This window comes from Eleutherodactylus coqui, chromosome 7, assembly GCF_035609145.1.
Source record: "Eleutherodactylus coqui strain aEleCoq1 chromosome 7, aEleCoq1.hap1, whole genome shotgun sequence".
NCBI lineage: Eukaryota > Metazoa > Chordata > Amphibia > Anura > Eleutherodactylidae > Eleutherodactylus > Eleutherodactylus coqui.
The window spans coordinates 72837681-72865673 of NC_089843.1; the positions used below are offsets into that span (position 1 = coordinate 72837681).

General features: G+C 44.2%; 1 protein-coding gene across 2 annotated transcripts in view; it reads right to left on the reverse strand.

The window, feature by feature from the left end:
• Positions 1 to 27993, reverse strand: part of STIM2 (stromal interaction molecule 2) — a 95104-nt gene that overhangs the window by 20160 nt on the left and 46951 nt on the right. For both annotated transcript variants that reach the window (XM_066573211.1, XM_066573210.1), the window contains exons 3-4: positions 10020 to 10134; positions 1413 to 1524 (exon numbers count right to left, since the gene is read on the reverse strand). In XM_066573211.1, coding sequence (XP_066429308.1) covers positions 1413 to 1524; positions 10020 to 10134 — 227 coding nt within the window. The remainder of the gene's footprint in view (positions 1 to 1412; positions 1525 to 10019; positions 10135 to 27993) is intronic.

Genomic DNA, 27993 nt, shown 5'->3' on the forward strand with positions numbered 1-27993 from the left:
CGTAAGGTATTATTCACTACTAAGAATGATTACATTTTGAGTAGTGAATAATCATTCTATGGAGCGATGAATCACATTCTACCATCTGACAGGCTGATAAATGGATGAGACTGGAATCCGCAATACCAGAAGACAACTTCCACGTCCAAACATGTATATTTCACAAGGACAGCAGTGCTCCAGAGATAAGAAATCACCGCCTATACAAGTCTACATCTGGCGGTGCTACATTTTAGGGCCACAACACAACAGTAAAGAAAATCTAACACTTCAGGCCTTATTTATCAACCCGGCAAAAAGAAAAACTGGCCATGTCAATCGATGACAGTGAAGCTTTCACTTCTCCAGAGCTGAGCCCCGATTGGTTGTAGTGGGCAACAAGACCAGTGCGTTTCTGTAAAGGTGGCCATACGCACTGTGGGCCTCAAATGGGTCTCAGAAAAAATGGCTGTGTTGTACAGGAGAGATTCCATACTGTAGGAGGGTTTGAAGATGGTTCCCTGAAGTAGCTAGTCCAGTGGTGTTCAGGGTATAGATAGCCTACTGTTAAAACTACAACTTCCAGCAAGGCCGGAGTAGGGTGGAGAATATCAAGTTAGACCAAGATATTGAGAAAGATTAATCAGTGTTAGCACACTGAAAAGTGGTTGAGTCAGCGTAACTGACCCATCAATAACTATCAATGGCGCAATGCTCTCACCAGTCGCTGTTTCAGCGTTTCATGCGACTCCATCAGCTCCTTCAAACCGCACATACAAGCCTTCGCCACCTCCAGCTCAAAAACCTCTCTCAGATACAATTTTTCAACAAAAATGCTAGTGCCCACCCTCATCTCCCATCTACACTACTGCAACGTCTTCCTCTGGTCTCCCTTCCAATGTCATTGCGCCCCTCCAATCTACCCTCAAATCTGCTGCCCGGTTTATCCAACTCTCTTATCGTTAATTCCCTTTACCAAGCCCTTCACTGGCTATCCATCAAACAGACAATCTAGGTCAAAGTATTAACAACATGTCCACACATCTGTCCCCTCCATAAGTCTGATCTAATCTCCCGATGCCTCCCCACATGTAAGCTTCAGTCTTCACTAGACCTCCTCCTCTGCTCTTCCCTAGTGTGCTCCGCACACAAACTTCTTCAGGTTTTCTCCTGTACATCACCTATACTTTGGAACTTGCCATTTCAACAGACCCTCCACCACCTGGAAAAGCTATAAAAAGGATACTGAAACTTACCTCTCCACACAAGCCTACAACCTACATTAACCCTGCTGCCACCACAAGATGAGCACTTTCTTCCCCCATCTACTGTCCCCTTCCCCGGTACACTTTAAGCCCTTATGGGCAGGGTCCTCTCTACCCCATGCCAATTTCAAGTGTTATTACTTTCAGACGCAGCATGGTAATTCTTACCTTGGTAGAGTTGTTCCTTTGACAGTGTTTTCTCGGAAGGTCCTCTCATACTGCGGGAGCTCCACAAACTCAAACAACCACTGCAACGTCTCTTCTTCTGTCCAGTTATGAACTGCAAGAAAAATGTAATTCATTCAGCCCAAGCACATGCATACCCATATTACAAGTGTTATTAAAGCAGTTACTACAGAATGACAAAAAATAAAACTGACCCCAACCTACACTGCCATAGCATTAAAACCAGCTGCCTAATTTAGTGCAGGTCCACCTAGCTCTGCTAAAACAGCACTAACCCCTCGAGGCATGGACTCCACAAGATTTCTGAAGGTGTCCTGTTGCATCTTGGCCAGAGATGTTAGCAGTAGGTCTTCGCAAGTTGAAACGTTGAGTCTCCACGGATTGGACTAGTTTTTTCAGCTCAGTCCACAGGTGGTCAATCAGATTGAGGTGTGGGGCGTTTGGATTATAAAGCACCAGCTTGATCTCTTTTTTTATACCATTCTTGAAGAATCTTTGCAGTGTAAAAGAGTGCATTATTCTAGTTTAAGAGGCTTATGCAATTGGGGAATATTGCTGCCATGAAGGGGTGAACTTTATTTGCAATAATATTTAGGTAGGTGGTACATGTCAAAGTAACATCCGCATGAAGGTCAAGACCCAAGGTTCCCAGTAGAACATTGCCCAGAGCATCACACAGTCTCCACCAGCTTGTCTTCACTTACTGCATCCTGGTGTCATCTCTTCCCCATTGCAGCGACCCACATGCACCTGAGTGTCTTCATGATGTCTAAATTAAAAAAAACGTGAGTCATCAGACCAGGCCACCTTCTACCATTGCTCCATGGACCAGTTCTGATGCTCAAGTGCACCTTGTTGGCATTTTAGATAGGGCTCAGCATTGGCACTCTAAAACAGTCCATAGCCCCAAACTCAGCAATCAGCAACGCCCTGTGTGATCAGACCCCATTCTATCATAACCAGCGGTAACTTCTTAAGAAATTCGTGCTACAGTAGCTTTTGGCTAGCCTTCAATCCTCAAACGCATCAATGAGCCTTGTGCCCATGACTATGTTGCCGGTCCATCAGTTGTCCTTCCTTGGACCACTTTTGGCAAGTACTAACCACTACATATCGGGAACATCCCGCGAGACCTGCCATTTTTGGAGATACCTAGTTATCTAGGTATCACAATTTGGCTTTTTCCCCATTTGTACAGATCCTTCTACTTGCCCATTTATTCTTCAACATATGAACTTTAACAACTGTTCACTTGCTGCCTTAAGAGGTGCCATTATCATGAGATAACGTTAGGCCGGTCAGGAAATATTAAGTAAGTCGACAAGTTTTACCTTTATTACCCTACAGTTAGTGACGATTTAAGCCCTCAGATAGTGGCATGACTTTCCAGAGTTAAAATCCATATCACCTCTCCCCATCAGGAATGTGAAAAGTAAAAAGCGAAGCTTAAATGACTCTCGCACTGGGACCTTATAAGGAATAAGAGTTTCTCCTGTTATTCAATGAAATTGTCTACATCAGTGATTAGTACTGGAGTCTTGCTGCACGTGGAATATGGTTTTTTAAGCTATTTCCTTCTCTAAAGTACTCAGCATTAAAAAATGGAAAACAATCTGAGAAGACATGTTGAATACAAGTGAGTAAGAAAACGAAGAATGAAGTAGGTGACCGGCTATTGAGAATAATACAGTGTTCCTAAATACTGTAGGGGGATCCTAAAAGCATGAGCTCTGCTAAAGAAAATTTATACCTATCCTTATTGATGCCAGTGACTGACTGCAGTGATCGCATGCTTAGACAGTACATGACCAACTTACCCAAAAGGAACATCATTGGGGTGAATAGAAGTTTATTTTTAGGATTCCCACCCTTCCCCTTCAACTTCAGTACTTTGAGTTAGTGAATAAATTGTCTTTGTTTCTGACTATCGGTAAGTTTAAGCCTTGGGTAATGTACCTTTACACAGGATAACTGTTGGGTGCATAAGCCCCCGACAGCCATCCCACAGGCTCTCTCCCCTGTGCTTTCACACAAAAGCGATAGTCATCCAGAGAGTGGAGGTTGGGTGGCTGGAGCTTTCTTCCGCCCACCTCCATTCACTGCAAAGAGGCATTCACTCATAGATGAATGACAGCTGTTTACATGGGCCAATAGCTGCTTCGTTTTTAGCTAAAAACCAAGAGACTCAAACAAGTGCCCGATTTCTCGCTCGGTGCCCGTGTGTACATGGGACAACTATCACCCAAATTCACCATTTCCAGCAACTACTCGAATGGTAATCGCCCCATGTAAAGATACCTTCAGTTCCCCGTTAGCAGAGACAGCTGATGGAGCTCAAACCTCAGATAAAAAGGTATGGAGGTCCAACATATTAGATAGCCAAAAACCATTCAGTTGGAAACCCTAAATCAAAAACACGTGCATGTTTAGCTCAACCAAGCGTGGTTCTAGCAACTCTCATCTAATGTTTATGAGCCCCTTCAGAACTATTGTGTGTGGTTATTGGCCGTCCGCGTACAGCGTCTACGGGCACCCTAACCTATCTGGTCATTAATGCAAATCAGCATAGCTTCAGTCTATTGGACTATGGTTCCAAGTCTCGCTCTTACGTAAATACCAGGTCAGACACTAGAAAAGTTGCCATTCTCTAAGAATGCAGATTAAGAAGTCTTTTGTAATATTATGGTCTCAAAAACAGTTTTTTTTTCGTCTTTGGTGTGAAACTTAATCCCACAATAACACAAGCCGCGGCTTGCCCAGATTTAGTCGCTGAATAATTACTACAATCATTCATTGTGCGCTGTTTATCCCGATTAATATGCAGAACATTTTTGTGGATCACACTCACAAGCTGTACTTTAAGTATATTTTGTAAGTGTGGATTTCCTTTCATCTCGGACTCCATTCTCCACTTCTTTACTAGAGTAGTATAATCCGATGTTTATTTGAACGTAGTCTACATTGCGGAGGAACGGCAAGTTAGGAAGTGCCATTACCCCGCCAAGTTTTTATGGTGACATTCTGTAATAATATTTTCTGGTTAACTAAACACAAAACTTCGGCTCTCGTGGAACATGACTCAAAGCAAAATAAACCACCCCTGGGCTCTTCTCGCTTACAATTTGGTATGTGTTTCTAATAAGAAGCTCCAATAGGCAGTATAGTAAACTTTATATTCGAAGGCGATCGGAGATGACAAATACAAATTCTAGAAACGACTTAGTTGGAATTAGTTGTAGAATTTAAAAAGTTATCCACAGGAGAACTTGAGGATCTCACTGCTGAAACCCCTACAGATCCTGAGAATGGATCGCATCAACAACTCGAAATGTCACAGTGAATGGAGCGCTGGTAGACCATGGGCGGTTGGCGCTCCATTTATTTCAATGGTGCTGTCCAAGACAGTGCAACCACTTGTGTTTAGGGATGTTGTAGAACTTTCCTTCTTAAAGGGGTTGTCCCTTAGAATCCCAAGGCATCCTTCTGACCTAAGAGGACAGGGCTTGTTTAATTTGTTTAATGATCAGAAGCCAAAGTACAAATGGAATTGGTAGACCTCTTGAACCAACGGGCTTGCTTCTGCAATCCAAGCTTACAAAATCTAGGACATGTTCCCCGCGGTCGTCCAGCCCAGTACAGGTTTTCTAGACTACAAGAAGGGTGTAGAAACTTTGTACTACCAGACCAAAAAATGAAGTTGCCTAAGGGTTATTTCAAGTGAACCAAGTTAGTACACCTGCAGTTTAAGTCCCAAGCTCTGGTGTCCGCTTGGGCCATTCCAAAACACACAAACATTATTTTAATCAGATCCTTGGATAAGATATGCATTGGATTACGGCTAAGTAGAAGATTACATATTATCTTCATATTTGGAGATTTCATTTTAAATTCTATCCCAACTCAAATCCTTGTGTCCCCGCTGACCCACCACACTGCAAAATGACGGATTCTTTGGCTTAAAGTGAATGTGTCATCAGAAAATAAGCTATTGTGTAAATAACGTTTATGTTAAACATTTCAGATTCAGAAAAAATTAAAAAAAACAATCTTAATCTAGATTTAAAAAACAGATTAAAAAATCCTGCTTTTTCACACTGACCACTCAGCCAAATATAGACTTAAGGCCACTATCACATATGCATTTAGAAAACGGCGCTCGAAATTACAGCATTTGTAACGCGATTCTAAGCAGCGCTTTTAAAAATGCATGTCACGGTGTTGGTCAGCGCCTTTTAATGCACCCAGTCATTGTGATGGGTGATGAGGTGCGTTAAAATGTGCGGAAATAGAACACAGCGCTCGAAGATCGCGTTAGAAATGCCATGTTTAAGCGCATATCTGCAAGGCCCCTCTAAAGTCAATGCTGGCCTTATACTGCTGTTAGCGCGGCGCTTGGGCCACCACCGCTAATTGTGGTAAAACGCGGCGTGTCTGTAAGTGCCGCCTGACACTTCCTTATCTGTAGAGAAACTTTTTCAGTAGAGGCTGGATTACAATGTCAAGAAAACACTTCTACATAGATAACAGGGGAGCCACCATTTACAATAGGTGATGGTCACAGCTCACCTCCTCCCCTCTCCCTGCACAGGTTATAGAACATGCCTACAACAGTCTTCCAAATAAGTTAATGGATCCTCTCTTGCCTACTGTGTCTATGGCCCTTGATTTCTGCTGTAAAGCATCTCTAAAAGCTATTAAAAACAGCTCAGGAGGAATGGCCACCCCAATAGTCATATACTGACCAAAAAAATTAAAACAAAGTTCAAAAATGATAAAAATGTTTCACTATCTGGTTTATTTAGTAAAAAAAAATTACAATACATTCCCTTTAAGGCTCCTCTCACACGAGTGTATTGTCACTGCCGATCTCTGATGGGCTTTAACTGCGTCTCTCACAGCGCAAAAAAAAAAATCTTGGCAAATAGTACGTGCGTATACACGTCAAGATGGTGTATGGGGATTATTGGCGCACAGCCATTGACACTCATCTGGGAGAGGCCTAACCCATGTGTCATTTGTTGGCAGGAGACGGAGGGAGGTAAACATGGATGACGTTTCTGTGTCTGCAGACAAGCGCCGTGAGACGAAGCTCCATCATTTCCAGCACATAGGATTGCATCACAGTCCTTCGCTCAGTTATATGACCTCTGTATGAACAGATCCGTGTCTGCCTTTAAGGCGGCTGGCATACTAATACAACAAGAATACGTCACCGCACAAATAAACTGGACTATTGACTGCGACGGTGAAAACGCTGATGACGATGATTAGCATCAATTACTAGGATGAACGGAAAAAAGGTAAAAAAATAGTCAATTCCTGAAAAAAAGGTTTATCAACAAAGTACACTTGCCAGTTCCTTCCACCCTCCCCCATGACAAATATTCACAACCCTAAAGATGTTATCCGGTTACCGGACAATATCCCTTCAGTAGCGCTCTCTGTAATAAATTAAATAGATCAGTACCTGCCCCTCCGCCTCTGGGATCCAGTGCTGCAGCCCCACTGTGGTCCCAGTGTTTGGCTGCAGCAGGTGACATCAGTTATTACAACAAACATCGGGACCACAGCGGGGCTGCAGCGCTGGATCCCAGAGGCGGAGGGGCAAGTACTGATCTGTTCGTAATTTTACTACGTGGTGTTATATTGAACGGATATTGTTTGGTAACTGGACAACCCCTTTAATTTGTGATAAATTATCAGTGTCAGATAATTATGTAAATTTTATTTTTTTTACTTATAACAGCCCGTTTGTGGAGAAGCGGAGTGACAACCAAGTGGCTGCCATTATAGCGAACCATTAGTGCTATGGTTATATCTCCCTCCAAAGCTGTTTTATCCTGTATCTAGCTACAGAAGGAACCTCTCCCTAATGCTCTCTGAAATGGGACACAATTATAAGTCCTACTCATCGGTTTACCAGCCGAAAAAAAAAAAAACAAGACTCTTCACCTAAAATCTAATATGTCTGGGGTATACCATCGCTTTCTGATCATTGGGCCTATGACTGCAGGAGCGGATCCTAAGAATTAAGTCATTAAGTGCTGCAGCTTTTTCACAGTTGGCGTTGTAAGTCACTGCAACAAAGCACCCAGCAGACTATATAACTGTGTACAAGACCTAAGTGTATGTTCACACGTAGCGGAAAAGCAACCAGGGCAGATTTTAACTCTAAACCAGCTGCATATCTGCAGCCGATTTTGGCACAGACAGCGCTCCCCTGCCTTCCCAATTCTTTGTGCCATCAGTGCAGCCTTTCACCCAGCGGCCTCTAGCGAATGCAATGCCACTGGTCAAGTGATGCGGAAGTGGCATCACCTGACCAGCAGCGCTTCCTTTGCTACAGGCCACTGGGTACCGGGTGAGAGGCTGCTCTGATAGGAGCATCTGCTGAAATCAGGTGAGGATATGCAGCCGATTTCAATTCCAAATCAGCAACAATGGTGCGAATTTTGACCGTTTCTTTTGCAGATTTTGCCGCAGAAGGTGCTGCTGCGGAAAGTCCACAGCATTTCTGCTACGTGCGAACGTACCCCAACGGGGTTTACCAGGCAAGTGCTATTGATGACCTGTCCTCAGGATAGGTCCAGCACTCAGGACATTGGACGACTGTTTTTTCAGAAGCTAGTGGTGAGCACCATACCACAGTGTTCGGAGCGGAAGTAGATAGGTATGATGCCTGTATACTGGCTGGCACTCGTAACGGCAAGCACAGCCGTCATTGTTTTCAACTGGAGCTGCACCAAATCAGCTGGTAGGCCATGGTCCCAAGCGCTGGACGGCAGCCGACCACCAATAAGGACCTATCCTGAGTAGAGGTCATCAATAATATTTTGCCCTCAGTGACAGACAATACTGAAGCTCCAGTAAATGGTTTCTGGAGTTCCTGAATCTATCTGGCCCCACCTTTATGGGTGGATGCATGAAGGGAAAAGGATCAATATGTAAGCGCAGGCTACGCAGCAAACACAAGATCAATGGTGTCCTAATGCTTCCACCCAGATAGACCGTTGTCATTAGTAGACATGTATTCTGAGGATCCCATGCTCATATAGACCCTGCAGAAAAGACTACAAAGTATCTTGACGGGAAAAAGTTGTTCTCCCCAGTCTGTGCTAGAAGAGTCTCAACTAGAAATGTCCATTCAGTACAGACATGCTTTATGCATAATGTAAGAAAGTGCAGCCAATATGGGATTATTCAGCAACACTGCTAGAAGATGCAAAGCCAGTCAGCAAAAAATAAAATATCTTTCGGGATAGGTCATCAGTCCACCGCTTAGGACCCCTGTCCATCATCTGATCATCTGTCCAGTGCATTGGGATGTATGTGGTCATCCAGTGGTCACCACAGGAAGTGCTGGATTCACTCCCGTTGAAATCAATGGAAGTGCCGTAGCAGTGCGGCTGTCTCATTGATTTCAAACGGGAGTGAAGCCGGCGCCGGCACTTCCTTCCCAGTCTGCTGATGACAGCGTCCAAAGGTTAGGTCAACAGTGGCAAAAAGGCCATACAACCACTTTATCTCAAAGTTTATTTTTAAAATTAGTATATTTACACTAAGGCCGCCTGCAGACGGGCAGAAATTCCACAGTGGGATTCCCCGCAGAATTTCCGCCCGTACACGCCTGCATAGGATTGCATTACAATACGCAATCCTATGCAGACAGCCGCGGATTGTCTGCGCGAAACCACGCGCAGAAAACAAACTGCAGAGTGCTCTAATGCCCCGCACAGAAACGTCACTCGCCGGCACATGAAAGAGCCGGAGCTGCGGGAGCGGGTGAGTTCCGCGCTGCTCTCTGCAGGCGCTCGGGTCCGGTCCGCTGCGAGAATTCTCGCAGCTGGATCCGACCTGGCAGCCTGCAGGCGGCCTAAGGCTGTGGTCACACAAGACGGAATTTCAGCAGAATTCTCACGGAATGGCCGCACCGAAAAACCGTGAGAATTCCACTGGAAAAGCGCACCTTCAAAACCTGTGGCCTTTAGCCACAGGTATTAGAGCGGTTTAGTAGTCAGCATTCCGCTGTGGCTTTCTCTCCCCATAGAGAGGCCGCTGCGGAAAAAAGAATAGAATCGACATGCTGCAGAATTGGATTCTACACCGCATGTCAGTTTTCGTGCGGCTTGGCCGCAGCATGAGGACGAGATTTTTGCAAAATCTCATCCACTTTGCTGGCTAATCCCGGGATTAGGAACTGTGGCCAGAATGGCCATGGGGACTTTCCACACGGAAATTCGGCAGCAATTAAGCCCTGTGAGAACCCAGCCTAAAAGCACAGGAACGGGTTCCTCATTTTGTTTCCTCAATTTATATACCTCCAATGGAACGTCCCATCTGTCCGGCATCCAATACCATGTCTCATTTGAACGCCGACAATTCATGTCACCTCGCAACTTATACAAGTGAATCAATTTACATACTATTATCCCATGACTTTTGGCATGTCAGTGTCTGTCTGTCTGTCATATAGGAGGTTTAGCAGCGGTTCTTACCCAGCAGTAATGGTCCAGCTAGGACTTGCATCAACACACTAAAACTAAACTTAGACTTCTAAAAATGATTGAACAAGGCCATTGCCTGCATCACCTTCAGATGTTTTCCACCTCTTCCACAGGTCCTCCACCGTGATGTGTTTGTCCTCTCTGTGTAAGTGGTTGTGCTTGTGAGAAGCATCCTTGTAGTTCATGTCTTCACGCAGGAACTAGAAAACAGGACAATGCATGCTTGTTAGATGGGGCTCCAAGGTAACACAGAAGGCAATGTAACAACTACACAAACAGATTCCCTACCATATAAAGGGCAGCCGCACTCCTCAATGCAATTTTTCAATTTAGGCGCTTTTCTAGTCTGCATTTCTAAGAAAAGTCGTGACACTGTGACCGATCATCATACAACGGATCCAAAGAAACACTGCCCTCCGTGACCCAAGTGCCCGCCTGCTGTGTCCTCACACAGGATTGATCATCGCTCAGTGAATGGAGGCGGAGTGGCCCATCCACAGTAAACAGGCAGCTGTTCGCAGATGAATGACTGCCTGTTTACACAAGCCCATGCAGCGGCACACCAGAAATGTTTTTTTGGATGATTTTTTTGGTCTGCATAAAATATACCATCAACACTTTATCCCCGATCATTCTTTCGCTGCATGAGTTTACACCTAATAATTATGGCGCAAAACACGCGCTCCAACGAGCAATTTGCACGATCATCATACCAAGTAAAATAGCTTTTCCTCAGTTTACAGACTGAACTATCATTCTGCCTTCTCGGCTGCTAACACATTTTCTTCTAGTTCTTAAGGCCGCCTGCACACGGCAGAGCTGGATTCCACATGTGGGTTTCCGCAGCGGATTCTGGCTCTGGCCGCGGCCGGCGACCCTGCGTACCTGTGCGCTTTCATTTTCATCTGTAATGCAGATGGACCCAGCGCTCGCCATAAGACATGCGCAGCACACGTTTTTTTTTAATGCTTATTTTTCCTGCGACGGCATTGCGGAAGGGCCGCGGGTTGAATGGCTTCATTGACTTCAATGGAAGTCTTCTGTGCGGAATCCGTGCAAAAATAGAGCTTGCTATGCTTTTCCTCCGCGAGCGGAAATCGCGATTGATTTCCACTTGGGTGCAGGAAGAATCGATTTCCCATAGCATGCTATGGACAGTACCGTACTTACTTCTGATCAAACAAAATGTGTCTCTTAGGATTTTTTCAGTTTTCTTAACCAATTACAAGCAGCTAATGAAACAGATTTTTTTCTAACCTGTTTATTATCTGATTGTCGATTGATTTGTTCTATTTTCTGTACATGATGACAGAAGTGGCCATTTTGCCAAAGCAGTTAACAGCAGCAAAACATATAGTTTAGAGATGTTCACTGACATCTACAGGAAAGTGTGGTAGGCATCTTCTGTCATCTATGCAAGGGTTGCTGTGCAGGGAGGGGGAGGAGGGGAGCTGTGACCATCTCCCATTGTAACTATCCTCTCTGTGATAAAAAGTCTTATCTACAGAACAGGAAGTGTATTATGAGCCTTAAGGCCCATTTACACCAGCCGATGATCGCTTAAAAAAATAAATAAAAATAAAATCACTAAATCGGCGATCGTTTTAACGATAATCATTGCATCTAAATTTGCGCCCATAGTGGGCTTTTCCAGCACTGCTAGCTGATCGTTAAATTCAGTCTAACCTAAAAATCGTTGTTTACTCTTATCAGCAGTTCTCCACGGGGAGTGCTGATAGCATTGTTTCTCTGTGGACAACCAAGGATCTGAGCGAAGATAATAGCCTCTGGCTATTAACTGCCTGCATTCAGCGGAGATTCTCCGCTCGTGGACAGTGGGCTGCGCTTTCCATCGTTAAGTCTATGGAAAGCGTTCACTGTGTTACCTGTGGCTGGATTCTCGCAGTGGATAGCGCAGTGACATATGGCCCATGGACAGGAGGCCTAAGAGAATAGGTCATTTTTTCATGTCACTTTTCCGTTAAAAGGTACTTCCTACTGTCAATAACCGTGCACATATCAAACAAGGTGTTCAGTTTTCCCATTCATTTGGAGAGGTTTTGGCCCAAGGAGAGGTGTCTTTTAGAGCTGGGTTCCTGTCCAATCAGGATCACCTGGACGTGGCGGATGGGCCCACATGCCTTGATCAAATCATGCGCTAAGCACTGTGCATTTTTATGTGGTTAGTATAAACAGTTGTGCAATTGTATTCCCATACTGAATGTGTACGAGTGTCGAGTTAGGTGTTCCCATTTCACTAGAGTTCACAAAAGTATCCCCGCAGAAAATACACAACTCCGTCACGTATGAACGCGACCTAAATTGGTGAAGTTACACAGGCAGGTTTGTCCTGTGGTCAGCTGTAAATGGCTCAACAGGAAGTACGACAGGCTGTGGTGTCTAATCATCTAGATTACAACATACAAAAAGTGAGAAAGGAAATTAAAAAGGGAATTTCCAGCCTACATCCAATTCTAGACAAATGAGCGTAATTCTCAGACTGACCTTGACTACCAAGGGGGAGCTACATGGGTCACATGTCATTAAATTGACTGCAGACTTGCAGTTATCAGTCAGATTTCTAGTTGATTTCCTGCAAGTTGCCGACTATTACACGGGACGATTGTCCCAGCTTGCCGTCGGACATGCGCAGTACAGATTTTTTTCCTTTTAACTCCTACTTTTCCCATGGAATTCGCGGCCCGTTAATTCCGGACACGTTGCAGGTCGGACCTCAATGGAAACAGTCTGTGCAGGAACCACAGCAAAATGGAGAATGCTGCGATTTTTCATCTGCAAGCGGAAACTGCAATTGGTTTCCACTCGTGTGCATGAAGAATCCTTTTTCCATAGCATGCTATGGACAGTTATTGCTGCGGAATCTGGGGCTGGCGTCCGCCCGTGTGCGTGAGGCCCTACCTGTTGTACTTTTACACAGGAGTGATCATCGCTCAGTGAATAAAGGCGGAGCGCCAGGGATCAGTCCAGCCAATCGCCTCCACAGTTAACAGGCAGGCGTTTGTAGATGAACGACTGCCTGTTCACAGTCCGATCACAGTTTGGTTTTCATGCCTGCAGAAACTGAGCAATGAGCAAGTGAATGAATTCTCATTCATTGTTCAGCCGCTGGCCGCATTTACCTCCCCTCCGTTCCTCCCCGCTCTCCCCCGCTGGCCCCCGAATGTTTAGAGACGAGCGGGCAGATACTCGACTAAGGCACTACTCGCTCGAGTAATGTGCCTTAGTGAGTATACTCGCTCATCTCTACTAAAGACTCATTCACAAGAAGGTAAATAAGCAACATATGTGTATATTTTTTAGGCACCTAGTACGCAGTGAATAGAGCCCATTGATTTCAATCTGTTTGTTCACAGTGGCACATTTCTCACGCAGGTGACGCATCGTAATAGCCCATTGAAATCAATGGGTATGTGGAAAAATCAAAATACGCAATACGTCAGTGTGAACGAGCTCTCAAAGTGCTTTTACACAGGACGGCTGTCGCTCCTGTACTGTCACACAGGAGCGATACTTCCTCAGCGAACGGGGGTGGAGTGTCCAGAGATCTCTTCCGTCCGCCGCCTTCATGCACAGTGAACAGGCAGTTCATAGATGAACAACTGCCTGTTTACACGGGCCAATTGTCGCTTGCTTTTTATTTTTAGGTGGGCTAAAAACCAAGTGACTCCAACAAGTGAGCACATACCTCACTCAGTGCCCGGTCGGTGTCCGTGTGTACACAGGATTATCGCCAAAATTCACCGTATCCAGCAATTATTCAGAGAATAATCAAAAAAAAAAAAAATAGATACTTTAACATTGCATTCTTGCTAGATTCATTTGTCCACTCGGTCCTCTGCTGCAGTTTTGTGCTAGAAACAGATACTTCCTGGATTAGTTTGCAGATTAAAGGTATTTTACTGTCCTTGGCATCCCAGAAGGAAAGCAGAGCCAGGCAATACACATCAGCAGTAATTACTACATCATTGGGAAAGTCACACGTTTGCTAATTAAATAAATAAGATATCTGCGCACACCCTATACTACTAGTCAAAAAAAACCCCAAAAAATATATATCATTTTTTTTAAGGAACGGTACCACATAGCATATGTTCATATACCGCTACCACGTAGCATACGCGCCACAGCTTACAGGGCCCGGAAATTAAACTAATGTATCAGTTTAGTAAATCCCAATCCCATTAACAAGGGTTAAATACAGCAAAGGGCCATGTAAACGACTATTAATGGATTTTTACCAGCCACATAAAAATCAATAGCACTTCTGGAAACTACTATGAAACTAAGAGCAGTGAAAACAGGAAAGCCTGCGACATCTGCGGGCCGACTCTGTATCATGTCACCATCTACTACGCTCAGGCGGGAGACGGAAACATTAACAACCACGTGCTTCCTGCTACTGTATACTACAATCTACACTAATACATTTTCCACTAGCGGATAGACTTCAAGGGGAGGGGGGAGTTTAGAAGCCTATTATGGTCTTGGGTGACCCTGTCAATAGTATATATATATGTAATCACGTTTTATCACATTTGGGATGCTTTAACGCGAACTACAAAATCGTGCGATTTTGCTGAGATGCGATTGCACGAGAAATCGCATGTTTGTGAAACCCATGCTTTCCAATGGGTCTCTTCACATTAATGCTGTTTTCTATGATGATAATGGGGGGGGGGGGGGGGGGAGGACGATCTATATTGCTGTGATTTGCGGGTCTTTTTAGCGCAAGTCTCCCTATCGAGCCTTCATTTTTGTTGCATCGCAATACACAAAATTGCAGTTTTAGGGCAATTAAGCCCTACCCCTAAACTAAGCCTTAGCTGAACTCCCAAGAAAAAAAAAAGGGGGGAGGGGGGGATGGGAATACTTATTTAGCAGGCTCGGTTGGGGTGCTCCCGCTGCTCTCCGCCGTGCCTCCTGCAGTCCTCGGCCGCCCACAGAAGATCACTTCCTGGTTAGAGGATTCCTAAATCCCACAAGCGATGACTCCGATTGTTTCATTCAGCGCTGCTCAGCCAATCAATGCAGCACTAGATGAACCAATGTGATGGCTGTGATTGGTTTATCTAGAGCTGCATTGATTGGTTCTTCGGCCACTTCTCAGCCAATCAACAGCCAGTGCATTGTGGAAGCGGATTAATGAATTAGCCAATCAATGCCACGGCTTAGACAATTCATAAATTCTGCCTCCACAACACGCTGGCTGTTGATTGGTTTTTCAGCCGCTGCTCAGCCAATCAATGCAGCACTGGATGAACCAATCACAGCCATTGCATTGGTTCATCGAGCGCTGCATAGATTGGCTGAGCAGCGCTGGAGGAACCATTGCTTCCTGAATGTGGGATTTATGAACCCCGCAACCAGGAAGTGATCTTCTGTGGGCAAACAAGGACTGCAGGACGCACAGCTGAGCTCCGGAGAGCAGCGGGAGGACCCGGGCCGAGCCTACTAGGTAAGTATTCCCTTTTTTTTTTTGGAGTGCAGCTAGGGGTTAACAGTCTTGCGATTTTATTGTGGACAGCAGCAATGCGATGTGCGGCTGTATGCAAAACTACGCTCGCCGCTATGGAGCGTTGTGCATGAACGTTTGTCTGCTGAAGCCCTTAGGGTGTATTTACACTGGTGATTTACAAGTGCCATTTCTGTGCATTGTAAGATGCACAAAAATCACACGTTAAGCCCCGACTACACCTCTGGAGGAATTTTATATTTTAGCGATATCCTTGCCTAGGAGCATTGCATCCATAGGATGAGACACCAGAGGGCGGTACATGTGTTAGTGCTCACTGGCCTACAGTACAGTACACCCCACTATATTAGCTTCACCTGTTAAACGGGGGCTCTTTGCTCTGGTATATCAGGCCAGATCATTTATTACAGGGATGTCCATCCCGAATAAAGATTAAGTGCTCTGCATATAAAAGCTGCATGTAAGCAGTCCAAAAATAAAGCAATGCCAGGCCGTGTTCACAAAGTGCAGTTATGACTGACACATACATATCGTTTCCATATACTCCTTTATAGAATGTATACGAGGGGGCACCCCAAAAAATGGGAACCTGCTTCTGGTGACGGGGTGTTACTAGTACAGGCTTCTGTCGCTAGGTGAATGTCTGCAGAACCCCCTGAGAGGTGCGCCTGCTGACGACGTTGGGGAAAGTTGTGTTCTGCTCCAGGGTTTTTATTTTTTCACCAAGTTGTTCAGTTTTTCACTTATTTTCTGATGGCCGCTTCATATGAGCAACCAGCAGCTGGGAAATGTAAAAGAAAATTAAAGGTTCACGGAAGGAGATCAGCTGCATACAGAGACTGAGGCAAGGAGGTTGAGCAATTTTTAATGAAAACCATCTCAACACTCAGTGCTGTGTGGGCAAAAAGGTGACTGGTTCTTCCATCATGACAACACAACTGCCCACACAGTGCTGAGTGTTTAGCAACACCCTCGCCTCACCCTCCGGATTCACCAATCTGTGCTTTGAGCAGTGGAAAAGGAAACAAAAACCTTCTTGGCTCAAGTTCTTCATATGAATCAGCCATCACAAAAACAGGCAAAAAACTGAACAACTTGAAAAAAATACAATGGAGCTGAAAACAAGCTTCCCCAACATGGTCAGCTGACGCACCGCCTGAGAAGGATTCTGAAGACATTCATCTAGCAACTTAAGCCTGTACTACCGACGCCCCGCCATCAGAAGAAGTTTCCAGTTACTTTTGGGTAGAGCCCCTGTAAAGCGCCTACTAGAGGAGGGAAGACCTCTTCAAAAAGTTTAGCTAAAACAAAGGGGGGAAAAAAAAGTTTCTGTAAATTATGAATGGGCCTGAAAGTACACAAATTAACAAGTCAGTGGCCCCAGCGATCAGCTATGACATGACCGGGTAAGTCACATCCAGAAACATATTTCCCCCGTAGCAACTTTAGCTTCGGAAGGGGCACCACTCTAAGGCTCATTTGGGAAGGGGGGGGGGGGGGGTGAACTATTTTACATTGAAAATCTGCTTTTCACATCCGCAGCTGCTGTTGTGGATTTGTTGCAGTGGATTATGGAAAACACATACTAAATCCGCAGCTACTGTGGATTTCAGCCTCTCTACTGAAGTCTATTGGCTGAAATCTGCGGTATATCTGACTTTTTTCTGTAACGTGTGCACGCGATTTTTAAAATGTCGCTGCTAGTGTAAATGCTGCAGATTTTCCGTACGGAGGCTCTGCACAGAAATTCCACTGCAAATCCACCTTGTGGCCTAATACCTCTCAAATCGGGTTACCGGAGAGGGTGTTAATTGGAGAAACCCCATGTATGACATCCAGATACTCATGAGGCACACGTCAGAGGCTGTCTTTTTGAGACAATAACCCTCCCAAGCTAAAATATTAAAGTATGGGCATGTAATCGCTCAAGCGCCTCACAGTTGTCACACCAACGACTGGTATACCATGAATGGAGGTGGAGTGTGCCAGAGATATCTTCTGGCCTCCTGAACAGGCAGTGATTTATAGAAAAACTGCCTGTTTACGCTGAGTGAGAAGTGGCTCATTAGTTGCTTTGTCCAAGTGAGCCAACTAGCAACTAATGAGCAAATTCTCGCTCAGCACTGCGTCGGGTCCCGATTTTACACTGAACTATTGGTCAAAATCCCTCTTTTGAGTTATTGTTTGGCAGATAGTCGGCCTGTGTGAAAGTATCCACAATAACGGATTTCTGTAATAATGATTACCAATAAGGCTAGGGCTGTATGGCAACTTTGGCCAAGACACAGGTGGAAAGATCAGAGATTGCCATTTAGCACTACAACCTCACACAACTCACAGATTGTGACAACCCGCAGTCCACAAGAGTGCCAAACCTTGGATTTTTTGTGATCTGCGTGTCGTGGCAATGTGAGCCTCACCATGATGCCATTGACTTCAATGGTGGTGTGAGCTTGCAGCGATCTTTTCCGAAGCGTGTTGTGGCCAAAGTTGCCATATAGCACTAGCCTAAGACAGAAAGAAAAGAAGAATTAAAAAATAAAATAAAATATTTTCTTCCTTTTAATGACAAATCGGCCCTCTCTCCTGACTTGTCTGTTTTCGTAAACAATTGTACTCCCCGTAAAATAATTCTGGAACATCTTTTCTTAGAACTGTGCTCTTGCTATGTTATTCCTCCTAGAAATGTATGAATACATTGACAACTGAGTGTTACAATATGAGGGGACAATACAAGGATCTCTCCCATGATCTGTTTATACCCAGGACTGCGATGGTAACAAGAGAGCATCCTCTACATCTAGAAGAAAGCAGGTTTCATCACCAACATAGAAGGGGTTCTTTACTGTAAGAGCAGTGAGACTGTGGAACCCTCTGCCTAAGGACATGATGATGGCAAAATTGATAGAGGAGTTTAAGAGGGGACTAGATGCCTTTCTAGAGCGCTATGATATTACAGGATATAGACATTAATCAGCAGGGTTGTTGATCCAGATCTTGGAGTCCGGTAGAAATTTTCAAACGTTGATCCAGGGATTATTCTGCCTGCCATTATGGAGCAGGGAAGGAATTATTCCCTTCAAATTAGCTAAATTGGTTTCTGCCTCATTGTTTGTTTGTTTTTTGTTTTTTTGCCTTCTTCTGGATCAACAAGGGGAGGTGTAAACAGACTGAACTAGATGGACATTGTCTCCCTTCAGCCTACCATACTATGCTACTGCTGCATTTTTGTGCTGTAGTGTCATTTCTATCCCATCGTATCCCTCTATAATAAGTAACATTATATGAAGCCATGTGAAATCATTCCTAATACACAGATGATGATCTGGTGATCATGGACATGAGGAGCACATACACACAACACAATGAAAACTTACTTTGTAGCTAGCTGGGAAGCATGAAAGGGAAATCAGAATCATAGTTTAATATCACAAAATGCATTGACAGGTCATGCAAGAGAGGCCTAGAGATCTGAAGGCAATCATAGAATGGCTTGTGATGCTTTATGGAGGGGGCATTTACAAAGATACTGAATGTACACCCAAGAGCGAGATGTCCTAGAGAAATAAGCAAAAGAAAATGTTGCTAAAGTCAGAAACAATGAAATGGCAGTGTAAAGCATGGAGAAAATATGAAGCAGAGCAAGAATGTCCCATTCAAGCAAGTTTATAAAGTTTTTTAAATTTTTTCACACTATACTCTTAACCCCAAGATTTGCTTTTGTGTCGCCGCATTCCAAAAGTCATCGCATTTTCAATTTTCCATCAACTGAGATCTATGAGGACTTGTTTTTTGTGGGATGAACTCCACCCTTCATTTATCCAATTTTTAGGAACATATAACATCTTCATTATTCCTTTTTAATAAAATCTGCAATTCTGGCATGTGTTATATTTTTATTAGTGTTCCTCGTGCAGCATGAACAATATGTTAATTCTGCAGGCTAGTACGCTTACGTCTATATAAAATTTATATAGGTTTTTTTTTGCAGTTTTCACATTTTTTTAATTTTTTTTTATTTTTTAATCGCATTCAAAAGACCGCTAACATGTTTTTTTTAAACAGTGCTGTGCGAGTGGATTTTTTGCAGGACTTGTATTTTTTAAATGGTGCAATTTGCTGATCCAGTCGGTGTTTTGATTGCCTTCTACTGTTTTTTTGTAAAGCAAGATAGGCAAAATTAGCTATATTTGCCTTTTTTTTTTCCACAGCATGCACCATGTGGGTTCAACAATGTATTCATTTTTTTCTCTTACAAACATGGTGAAAACCAGATTTGTGATTATTATTTTTGGCGGGGTGGCATTTTGCCATTTTTAATATGTTTTATACCTTAACTTTTTATTTATGTCCCACTAGGGGACTTGAATATCACCATATTGTATTATTCTTATAATGCACTGCAGTATAGCAGTGGATTATAAAGCATATCAAGCTGAGCCTCAGGCCACCATAGCTGGCAGACCTGGAGGTCATATTCAAGCCTCCAAGTACCATAGAAACACATCGGCAGCCCATAATCATATTGTGGGGTTCAGATGGGTCGCAGAGGGAGCCCCTTTACCCTGTCAGCGTTTTACATGCCACGGTTGCATTAACTGCAGCATGTAAAGGGTTAAACAGCAGGGATCGGAGGTTTCCTTCTGTCTCTGCTGTTTGAGGAGCGGAGACAGGAGAACAGCTAAGCATCTGTGCCAGGCTTCTAACGCAGCACTGTAAAAAGGTGATTACATCAGAATAAGGCCCGTTAACGGCCATCACAAGACTTATAGGCAGTGATTAAGGGGTTCACCTTACAACCCTTACAATTATGCGTAAAAGGCCCATAGGTCCTTGAGGAGTATGCTATTCAGCCATTTCAGTTCCGATGATAATAAATCTGATCTGCGGTGCTACAGAGCGTCACCATTTGTGTAGTTCCCGTGGCTGCAGCACTATACAAGGAGGCAGTGTGAGCCGCCATGATAATTGCACAATCATATAATCATGCTATACATTACTGTACTAATACCTGCTCCTAATATTCTACAGGGTGGGCCACGAAAATGTAGGCCGCCACCTACCGGTCTTTGTTGCCCATAGCAACCAATCACAGTGCAGCTTCCTTTTGTTCTACTACTGGTAGAACAGAGCAACGCAACAAAGATGCAAATCCTCCCCAGCAGATTACAGTCAGTACTCAGCAGGGGGCAGCACAGAACCTACTACTTCGCACTAGCCTACCGACTGACTGTATGCTGGCAACAAATAGGGGCAGATGCAAGAAATAGATCTGCATGACCAAGAGGTCTTTTACCCAGGCCAATGATGGTACAAATGTTCCTGAGTATTGGCCATTGGAAGCATGCCCTGCGATGGAATAAGCGAGAGAAGGCTGGTTTTGTCAGCAGCACGTCCCCTCATGCTTGCACACAAGTAATTTAGCAGGGTTTTGCAGCATTACTCTATTAATGACTTATCCTCAGGAGAGGTCATTAATACTTGATCAGTGAGGTCCGCTAGTCAGGATCCCAGCCGATCAGCTGATTGAAGCAACAGCAGCGCTCAAGTGAGCGCAGCTGTCATAGTCTATAACAGGCACAACACTGTACATCTTATAGTGGCTGTGCTGGGTATTGCAGCTCATTCCAATTCACCGGAATGGGGCGGAGCTGCTCTCAGGCCAAGTGTTGTTACAGGCAATAGAAGAGTCCATGGCGCTCACTGGAGTGCCGCTGCCTCTACAATCAGTTGATCGGTGGGGATCCTAAGCAGCAGACATAACTAATTAACTTCTGATGACCTATCCTGAAGATAGGTCATTAACAGTGTAGTTAAATTCCTTTAAATATAAAAAGGAGGCAGTTAGAATGAATAATTGCCAGAATGATTTGTTCAAACCCCCCCCCAAGGATTGCCAAGTAAAAATGTAAGTAATGAGCCCCAAATCGGCATGATCGGCGCTGGTTATGGCCAGTATTCCTGCCTGTTTAAAAAACAGAAGCACTCGGACGTCCCACAGGCTACGCTCGACCATCGCTGCTGTACTTAATACAGAAGCAATAGTCATTGAAGCGAATGGAGGTGGATTGGCTGCCCACCTCCATTGACAGTAAACTGGAGTACTGAGTGGCTCCTGTTTACCCAGAGGTCTTGATGCTGCAGCTATATTACAGATGCTGAAATGTTGCTTTACTATGACCAAACCCTAGAGGGGTTGTCCAGTTGTAAACTATTGGTGGCCTATCTACAGGATCAGCAGGAGCCTGCACCTCAGGACTTCCACTGATCAGTTATTTGACGGGTCCAGTACACTGAGCCAATTTCTGCAAGAAGCAGACAGCGCCGTTCCCACTGCAGTGACCCTATTTGGGATTGCAGGCAAAGGTCTCATTGAAGTGAATAGGAACTTTGACTGTAAAACCAATTCTGGCCATTGCAGGGAGAACAGAGGTGTCTGTTCCCAGCAGATCAGTGTGGAGGGGTCCTGGGTGGCAGACCCAGACCAATATACTATTGATGGCCTATCCTATGGCTCGTCCACCTAAAGTTTACAAATTGGACAACCCCTTTAAAAGGATGACCACTTTGCTACTAGGAGTTAAACAACATACTGGGAACCTTTACTTAATCATTACCTACATCCTGGTATCAAGTCACATAAATAATCACCGTGAGCAACATAAAAGACCATTCATTAATCCGCCCAATGCCGACAGGTACTTTCTATATAATAAGTGAGTCAGCTTTCCGTTTTCATCAGAAGCCACCTTTACGAGCACATTACGTCACCATTTATGATTCACATGTAATGCACGGCACCAGGAATGTGGAGACAAACCGGAAAAGCAATCTGAAGAATCGCGTCTACAAGCTTTTTAAGCCTGCGAACGAGAAACGAACACAAGAATGTCAACCAGAGGGCCAGACCTTAGCAGAAAGTGATACAAGCAGCGCCCGTCACACATGTGCCCGCTCAATTAGAGAATGTCAAAAATCCTGCCAACCGTTAGCAGAGCTGATGAGACTCCTAAAGTCGTCGATGAATCACAGATACGGCAAGCTGCAGTCTGCTGTCACACATTACTCACAGCACTAAAGAGGGGAATGATGCACATCACCGGGATTCCTAAGATTAGAAATGCCCATATAGAGGGAGATTATTATAATACCCGCAATACCTGCTAACGGTGTACACAATATGTGCGGCTCCCAGCGCTGCCCCACACAAGGGCGTCACCCAATACTATACACACAGGTTACAGAGCGCTCACTGGATGGACAGCTCACATAAATACAGACGTTATACAAACAGTAAAAGCCCCAAATGTAAATACATCCAGTATTATAATACACAAACAAGTGTGTCACAAGTGCACGGGTCAGGACGGGGATCATTCCTCTTTAGGAGAGCATCTAGAAGTGTAAGGAGACTTATAAGGCCATCCATGCTCCTCTGGAAAATATATAAGTAGGAAGATGGAACATTGCCTCTGCAGCGCCACCTATTGGAAGGCAGCATTCCTGCAAGTCAATGTCAGACTTTTTAAACAAGCCTTAGAACAATGACTGGGAATTGTAAGTCAAAGCCAAGGTAACCATACACAGACAGCTGTTGGGGTAGTTGCCCCTCATCAGTGTGCAGCAGGTTTCTGGCTTGGCAAGTGAGAGGCCTGCAAATGTGGGTCAGGAAGGGTATCTTTTTTTGCCTAAAAAGGCTTGTTGAACAAGTCTGACATGGATTGCCTTCCAACAGGTGGCGCTGTGCACAGACAAGTGCTATTTTGGTCAGTGAAAAAAAATTACCCGTTCTCCGTGTGATTTTCATGCATTTTCCTCTACTTTGCATTTCCTGTTTGTTTTTTTTTCTTCCCCCATATGCTCCCCATGTTAACATGTGCTAAAAACAGATTCTATTCCTAATTCTCTTATGGAAGATAATGGGCAATTCTCTAAATGGGAATTGCATAAAAATAGTACATGTCGCAATTAAAAAAAAAAAAAAAAAATGTTGGTCAGAGAAAAATTGCACCTCTGAATTAAACCATTTAAATGAAAGTATTCTTTTCCAATGTGAGTTGTTTGTCTCAAAATCAGACAGAACTCGCATGGGAAAAATAAAAGGAGAAAAAAACCATACCTGTGTGGATGCAGCCTTATTATATACAGCAAATTCATTTTAGTAATTCCATCAACATCCAATCCACAGAACCTACCAATATTCTGTATGTTACTGTAAAGCCCCATTTACACTCAAAGATGATCGCTCAAAATTCATCAGAAACTGACAGTTTTGAGCGATCATTTTGCATTAGGTACTTAAGGCCCTTTTACACGCAACGATTATCACTTAAAAGCCATCTTTTGAGCGATAATCATTGTGTGTAAATGCGTGCCCATCATGCACTTACCATGCACTCTTCGTCCATCACCGAGTTCAGTTCAGCATAAAAGCCGTCGTCCCTGCTAAGAGGGACGTCATGCTGTGTTCTCTGATAACATTCTTTTAGCTGCTGTCCTGCTGGAGAACAATAGAAATGTATTTAGCGAATAGACCACCCGCTGTTCTCTAAATACATGCAAATGAAGCTAGTTAGCTACTGATGGGCTGATTAGCCCATGAGTAGCTAATGCAAAATGATCGCTCAAAACGGTCAGTTCCTGATGAATTTTGAGGGATCCTCTGTGTGTGCAAATGCACCACAATGGGCTAATCAGCTAATTAGTAGCTAACTAGCTTCATTTGCATGTATTTAGAGAGCAGCGGGTGGTCTGTTCTCTAAATACATCACTTTTGTTCTGCCACAGGCTGCTGGCTGCATACCATGCTGTCTGCGGAGAACACAGCATGCGGTCCCTCTCATCAGGGACAGCAGATTTTATACAGAGCTAAACTCAGCGATGAACGAAGAGTGCACGGTAAGTGCGCGATGGGCACACATTTACATGCAACGACTATCGCTCAAAAGCACTCGTTTGGATGAATTTTGAATGATAATCGTTGCGTGTAAATCAGCTTTAAGAATTCTACCATGTCAAATCTCTTAAAGGAAAGGTTTCACCTATTAATACAGAAACGGCTACAACATCTATATATCTAATCTGTTTTTATTTCCCTGTTGTAGCTTTTTACTTTACATGATAACGAGAATGGACAACTTGTGTGGGCTGGTAATAGTATCTAAAATATGCTTTACGGGAGTAAAGTTGACTATAGGAAATTGTAGGCTAGAAGAGATTAATTGAACACTATGGGATATAGTTGTGTGCATGTGCAGGGATGGAGAGGAGGTGAGCTGTGACCATCACCTTTTGTGTAAAGTTGATCTTCTGTTATCTATGTACAGATGTTACCTCTCATTGTAATCCTGCCTGTGATGATAATAAAATGATTGTGAGAAGTGATTTCTACAGAACCGGACGAGTCTGTCTATTAGGGTAAGACCAGGCTCACACGAACGGCTCGGATTCCACATGCGGGAGGCCCGCAGCGGTTTTTAACATGAAAATGATTTATACAAAAAGGTAATTTTTTGATGACACAGGACTGGACTACTTCTATTCCCAATCACTTCAAGGGGAGTTGTGCCTGCAATACCACCCTGGGCCACTGCAATGTACCATAGTAAGCAAGGCTGGAAAATGACAAATGGCCATCCAGTTCAGCCTGTTCTAAGTATCAACAAGAGTACCAAAAATCATGGTCTCCATGATTAGTCGTGACATGTGTTATATGGGAGTGAGATAACCAGGGATTCCATTTAACTAAGAATGAATCTACTTTGCCGTTCCGTTTTTTGCTTGCCAACATCTTCTCGTATGTACAGTTTAGAGAAACAATAGATATTATTTCCCCTAAAGAGGAAACTTTGGGACTTTTCCAATGCCGTGCTATTGACAGTGGAGTTGGCGATAGGATATGACAGATGATGGTTCTAAGGTTTGTAGGGTATATGTCTATCCCCAGCAAAAAAAAGGGCCAGTCCAGGTTTACTTTTAGCTGTTAATGAGAAGAAGTTCTTTAACAATTGGAAGACCTCTACCCACAGATTAGAGATTAGGGGACACTCCCAAAATGTATGTAATAGTGACCCACTGTGGCTGCATTCTCTCCAACACTCTGGTGATGTGTTCGGGAAGATGTGTGATGGTTTTAGTGGTGTGTAGTACCATCTTTATAAACGGCATAGAAGTCAGGCCACAAGAAAGAGATCACGACACAGGATAGCCAGCTAACCCCTATACCCATCTCTACAATCATCCCAGAATTAGACCCCGCTGTCTGGGCAAGCGCTGGTATTAAAGAAATAGCAAATGTCTTTCAGAATGGTCAGCTAATGCCCTTTTCATATATTCAGAAGTCATATATAATACCACCTATACATACCTTAAAATCAGGAAAGTCACAACACAAATGTACTTACCATCTCTATTAAGGGGCCAAATATTTGGGTTAGGTGACCTTTATGAAAATTACACAAAGCAAATCTACTTATACCTTTCTAATGATCTGTTCTTCAGGGAAAACACATCTCTCACAAGATGGGAAAGAGACTTATCAATCCACTTCTCACTACGGGAGTAGCAATCTTCCTTAAATTGGGCTTCAAAATCAACGGCATGTGCTTCCCATTATGAACAGTTCCACATACGCAATGTTAAAGGCCGCCTGCACAGAGTCCGCTGTGAAATAGAGCATGCTGCGATTTTTCATCCGCTTGCGGAATCTGCAATTGGTACCCGCAGGTGTGAAGAAAAATTCGAAGCACCATGACTTTCATTGTCCGCGTTTCACCACTGATCGTCCGCGTGGACGGCAATTGCGAAATTCAGTCGTGCGAGAGCGGCCTTAGTGGTCAGAGTGAAAAGTGCAACATCACCAAAAATTCTTATATTTGTTTAGTAAAAACTTGATTTCACCAATAGGTAATTTTCTGTTAGGCAACCCCTTTTAGAGGGAAGGTGCCAGTTTGTGGAAAATCTGTGTCAATTCTGCAACATAACAGACATCATGTGTATTGTGCACAGATTTTTTTCTACAACTGGTTAAAGGGGAACCTGTCACCTCGGAAGAGCACCATAAACTAAAGTTATGGTGCTGATCCGGAAGGTGACAGGGAGCCAGGATGAAAATCTGACTCTTCAGACCGCTGCGCACACGCTCCTCTATAGGACAGCACGCACATGGCCGTCTGAAAAAGTCAGATTTAACTTAGCTTATAGTGCGGCTCTCAGGTGACCGTCTCCCTTTAATAGGGTTTTCATCAGCACGTTCAATGTAATTTATTGCAGTTTTGTTCGGTTTCCAGCCTACCTACCCCATTTCTCCAAAAATAAGCCCGAGTTACACTACATAAAAAAATAAATAAATACATTACCTAGCAGGCTCAGTCCAGGTCCCTCCCACTACTCTCTAGAGGTTCAGCGCAGGTTCCTGTAGTCCTCAGCCGCTCATACGTTACTTCCGGGTTACGGGATTCATAAATCCCACCTCCAGAAAACGATGGCTGCGATTGGTTCTTCCACTGCTGCTCAGCCAATCCCAACCATCGCTTCCTGGAGGCGGGATTTATGAATCCAGTAACCAGGAAGTGATGTACAAGCGGCCGAAAACTGCGAGAAGCAATGGGAGGTATCTGGACCAAGCCTGCGAGGCAAGAATAAGACCCCTCCCCTGAAAATAAGACCTAGTGCCTCTTTTGGATTTATATAAGACTTATTTTCGGGGAAAACAGTATGTGCAGCTGCAGTGTAAGCAGCGCTTTCTCTTCCAGTAAAATATCTGGCAGCTGAGCGGAAACCGAATGGAACCCATTATAGTCAATAGGGTCCTTTGGCACAGTTTGGTTCCGTCAGAAGACGGACCCGTTCAACAAGGGTATTCCCCTTTCCTGCTCCCTTAATGTAGTAAGCAGATGTGAAAGCAGCCAGACTGTAAGTAATTTACACAAAGCAGTTCACCAGCATCTGGGGGAAGCTAATCATCCGTATTTGCATCGTAGAAGAACCACAGTCCAGAGCAGGAACCCTTCCAGATAGTCGCACAGACCCCGTCACCAGACACTTCCCAATGCCTCCGCAGCTACTACATGAAAGCTTCTATTTTAAGAGCGGATTGTTTTATAAAAGTTTCCATATAGGTAAATATTTGCCCAAGCGTATTTTATCATGCACTTTATTTGTACTTTATTTGCATAAAAACATGACAGGTGTTCCAGACAGAAGTTATCCAGCAGATAACTAGAATCAACTGCACACGGGCTGGTCAGACCACAGCGGAGTTCAACCTGGTGCCCGGCCAGTGACCGCTGCGGCAGCTTCTTTTTGCGCTGCCGATGTGCCAGCCGGCACTCCGTCGCATATGCACAGTAGCCGCCGGCACTGGGGGTTAACGCGTATCCCGCGATACTTCCGCAGTGCAGAAGTGCCACGGGACGGACGGCTTCCACTGACTTCAATAGAAGCCGGCTGTGCGTAACTTGTACAAAATCGCAGAATTCTTCTCCACGAGCGGAAAATCGCGATTGATTTCTACTCATTCAGATGAAATGGTATTTTACCATTGAATGCTATGGGTAGTATTTGT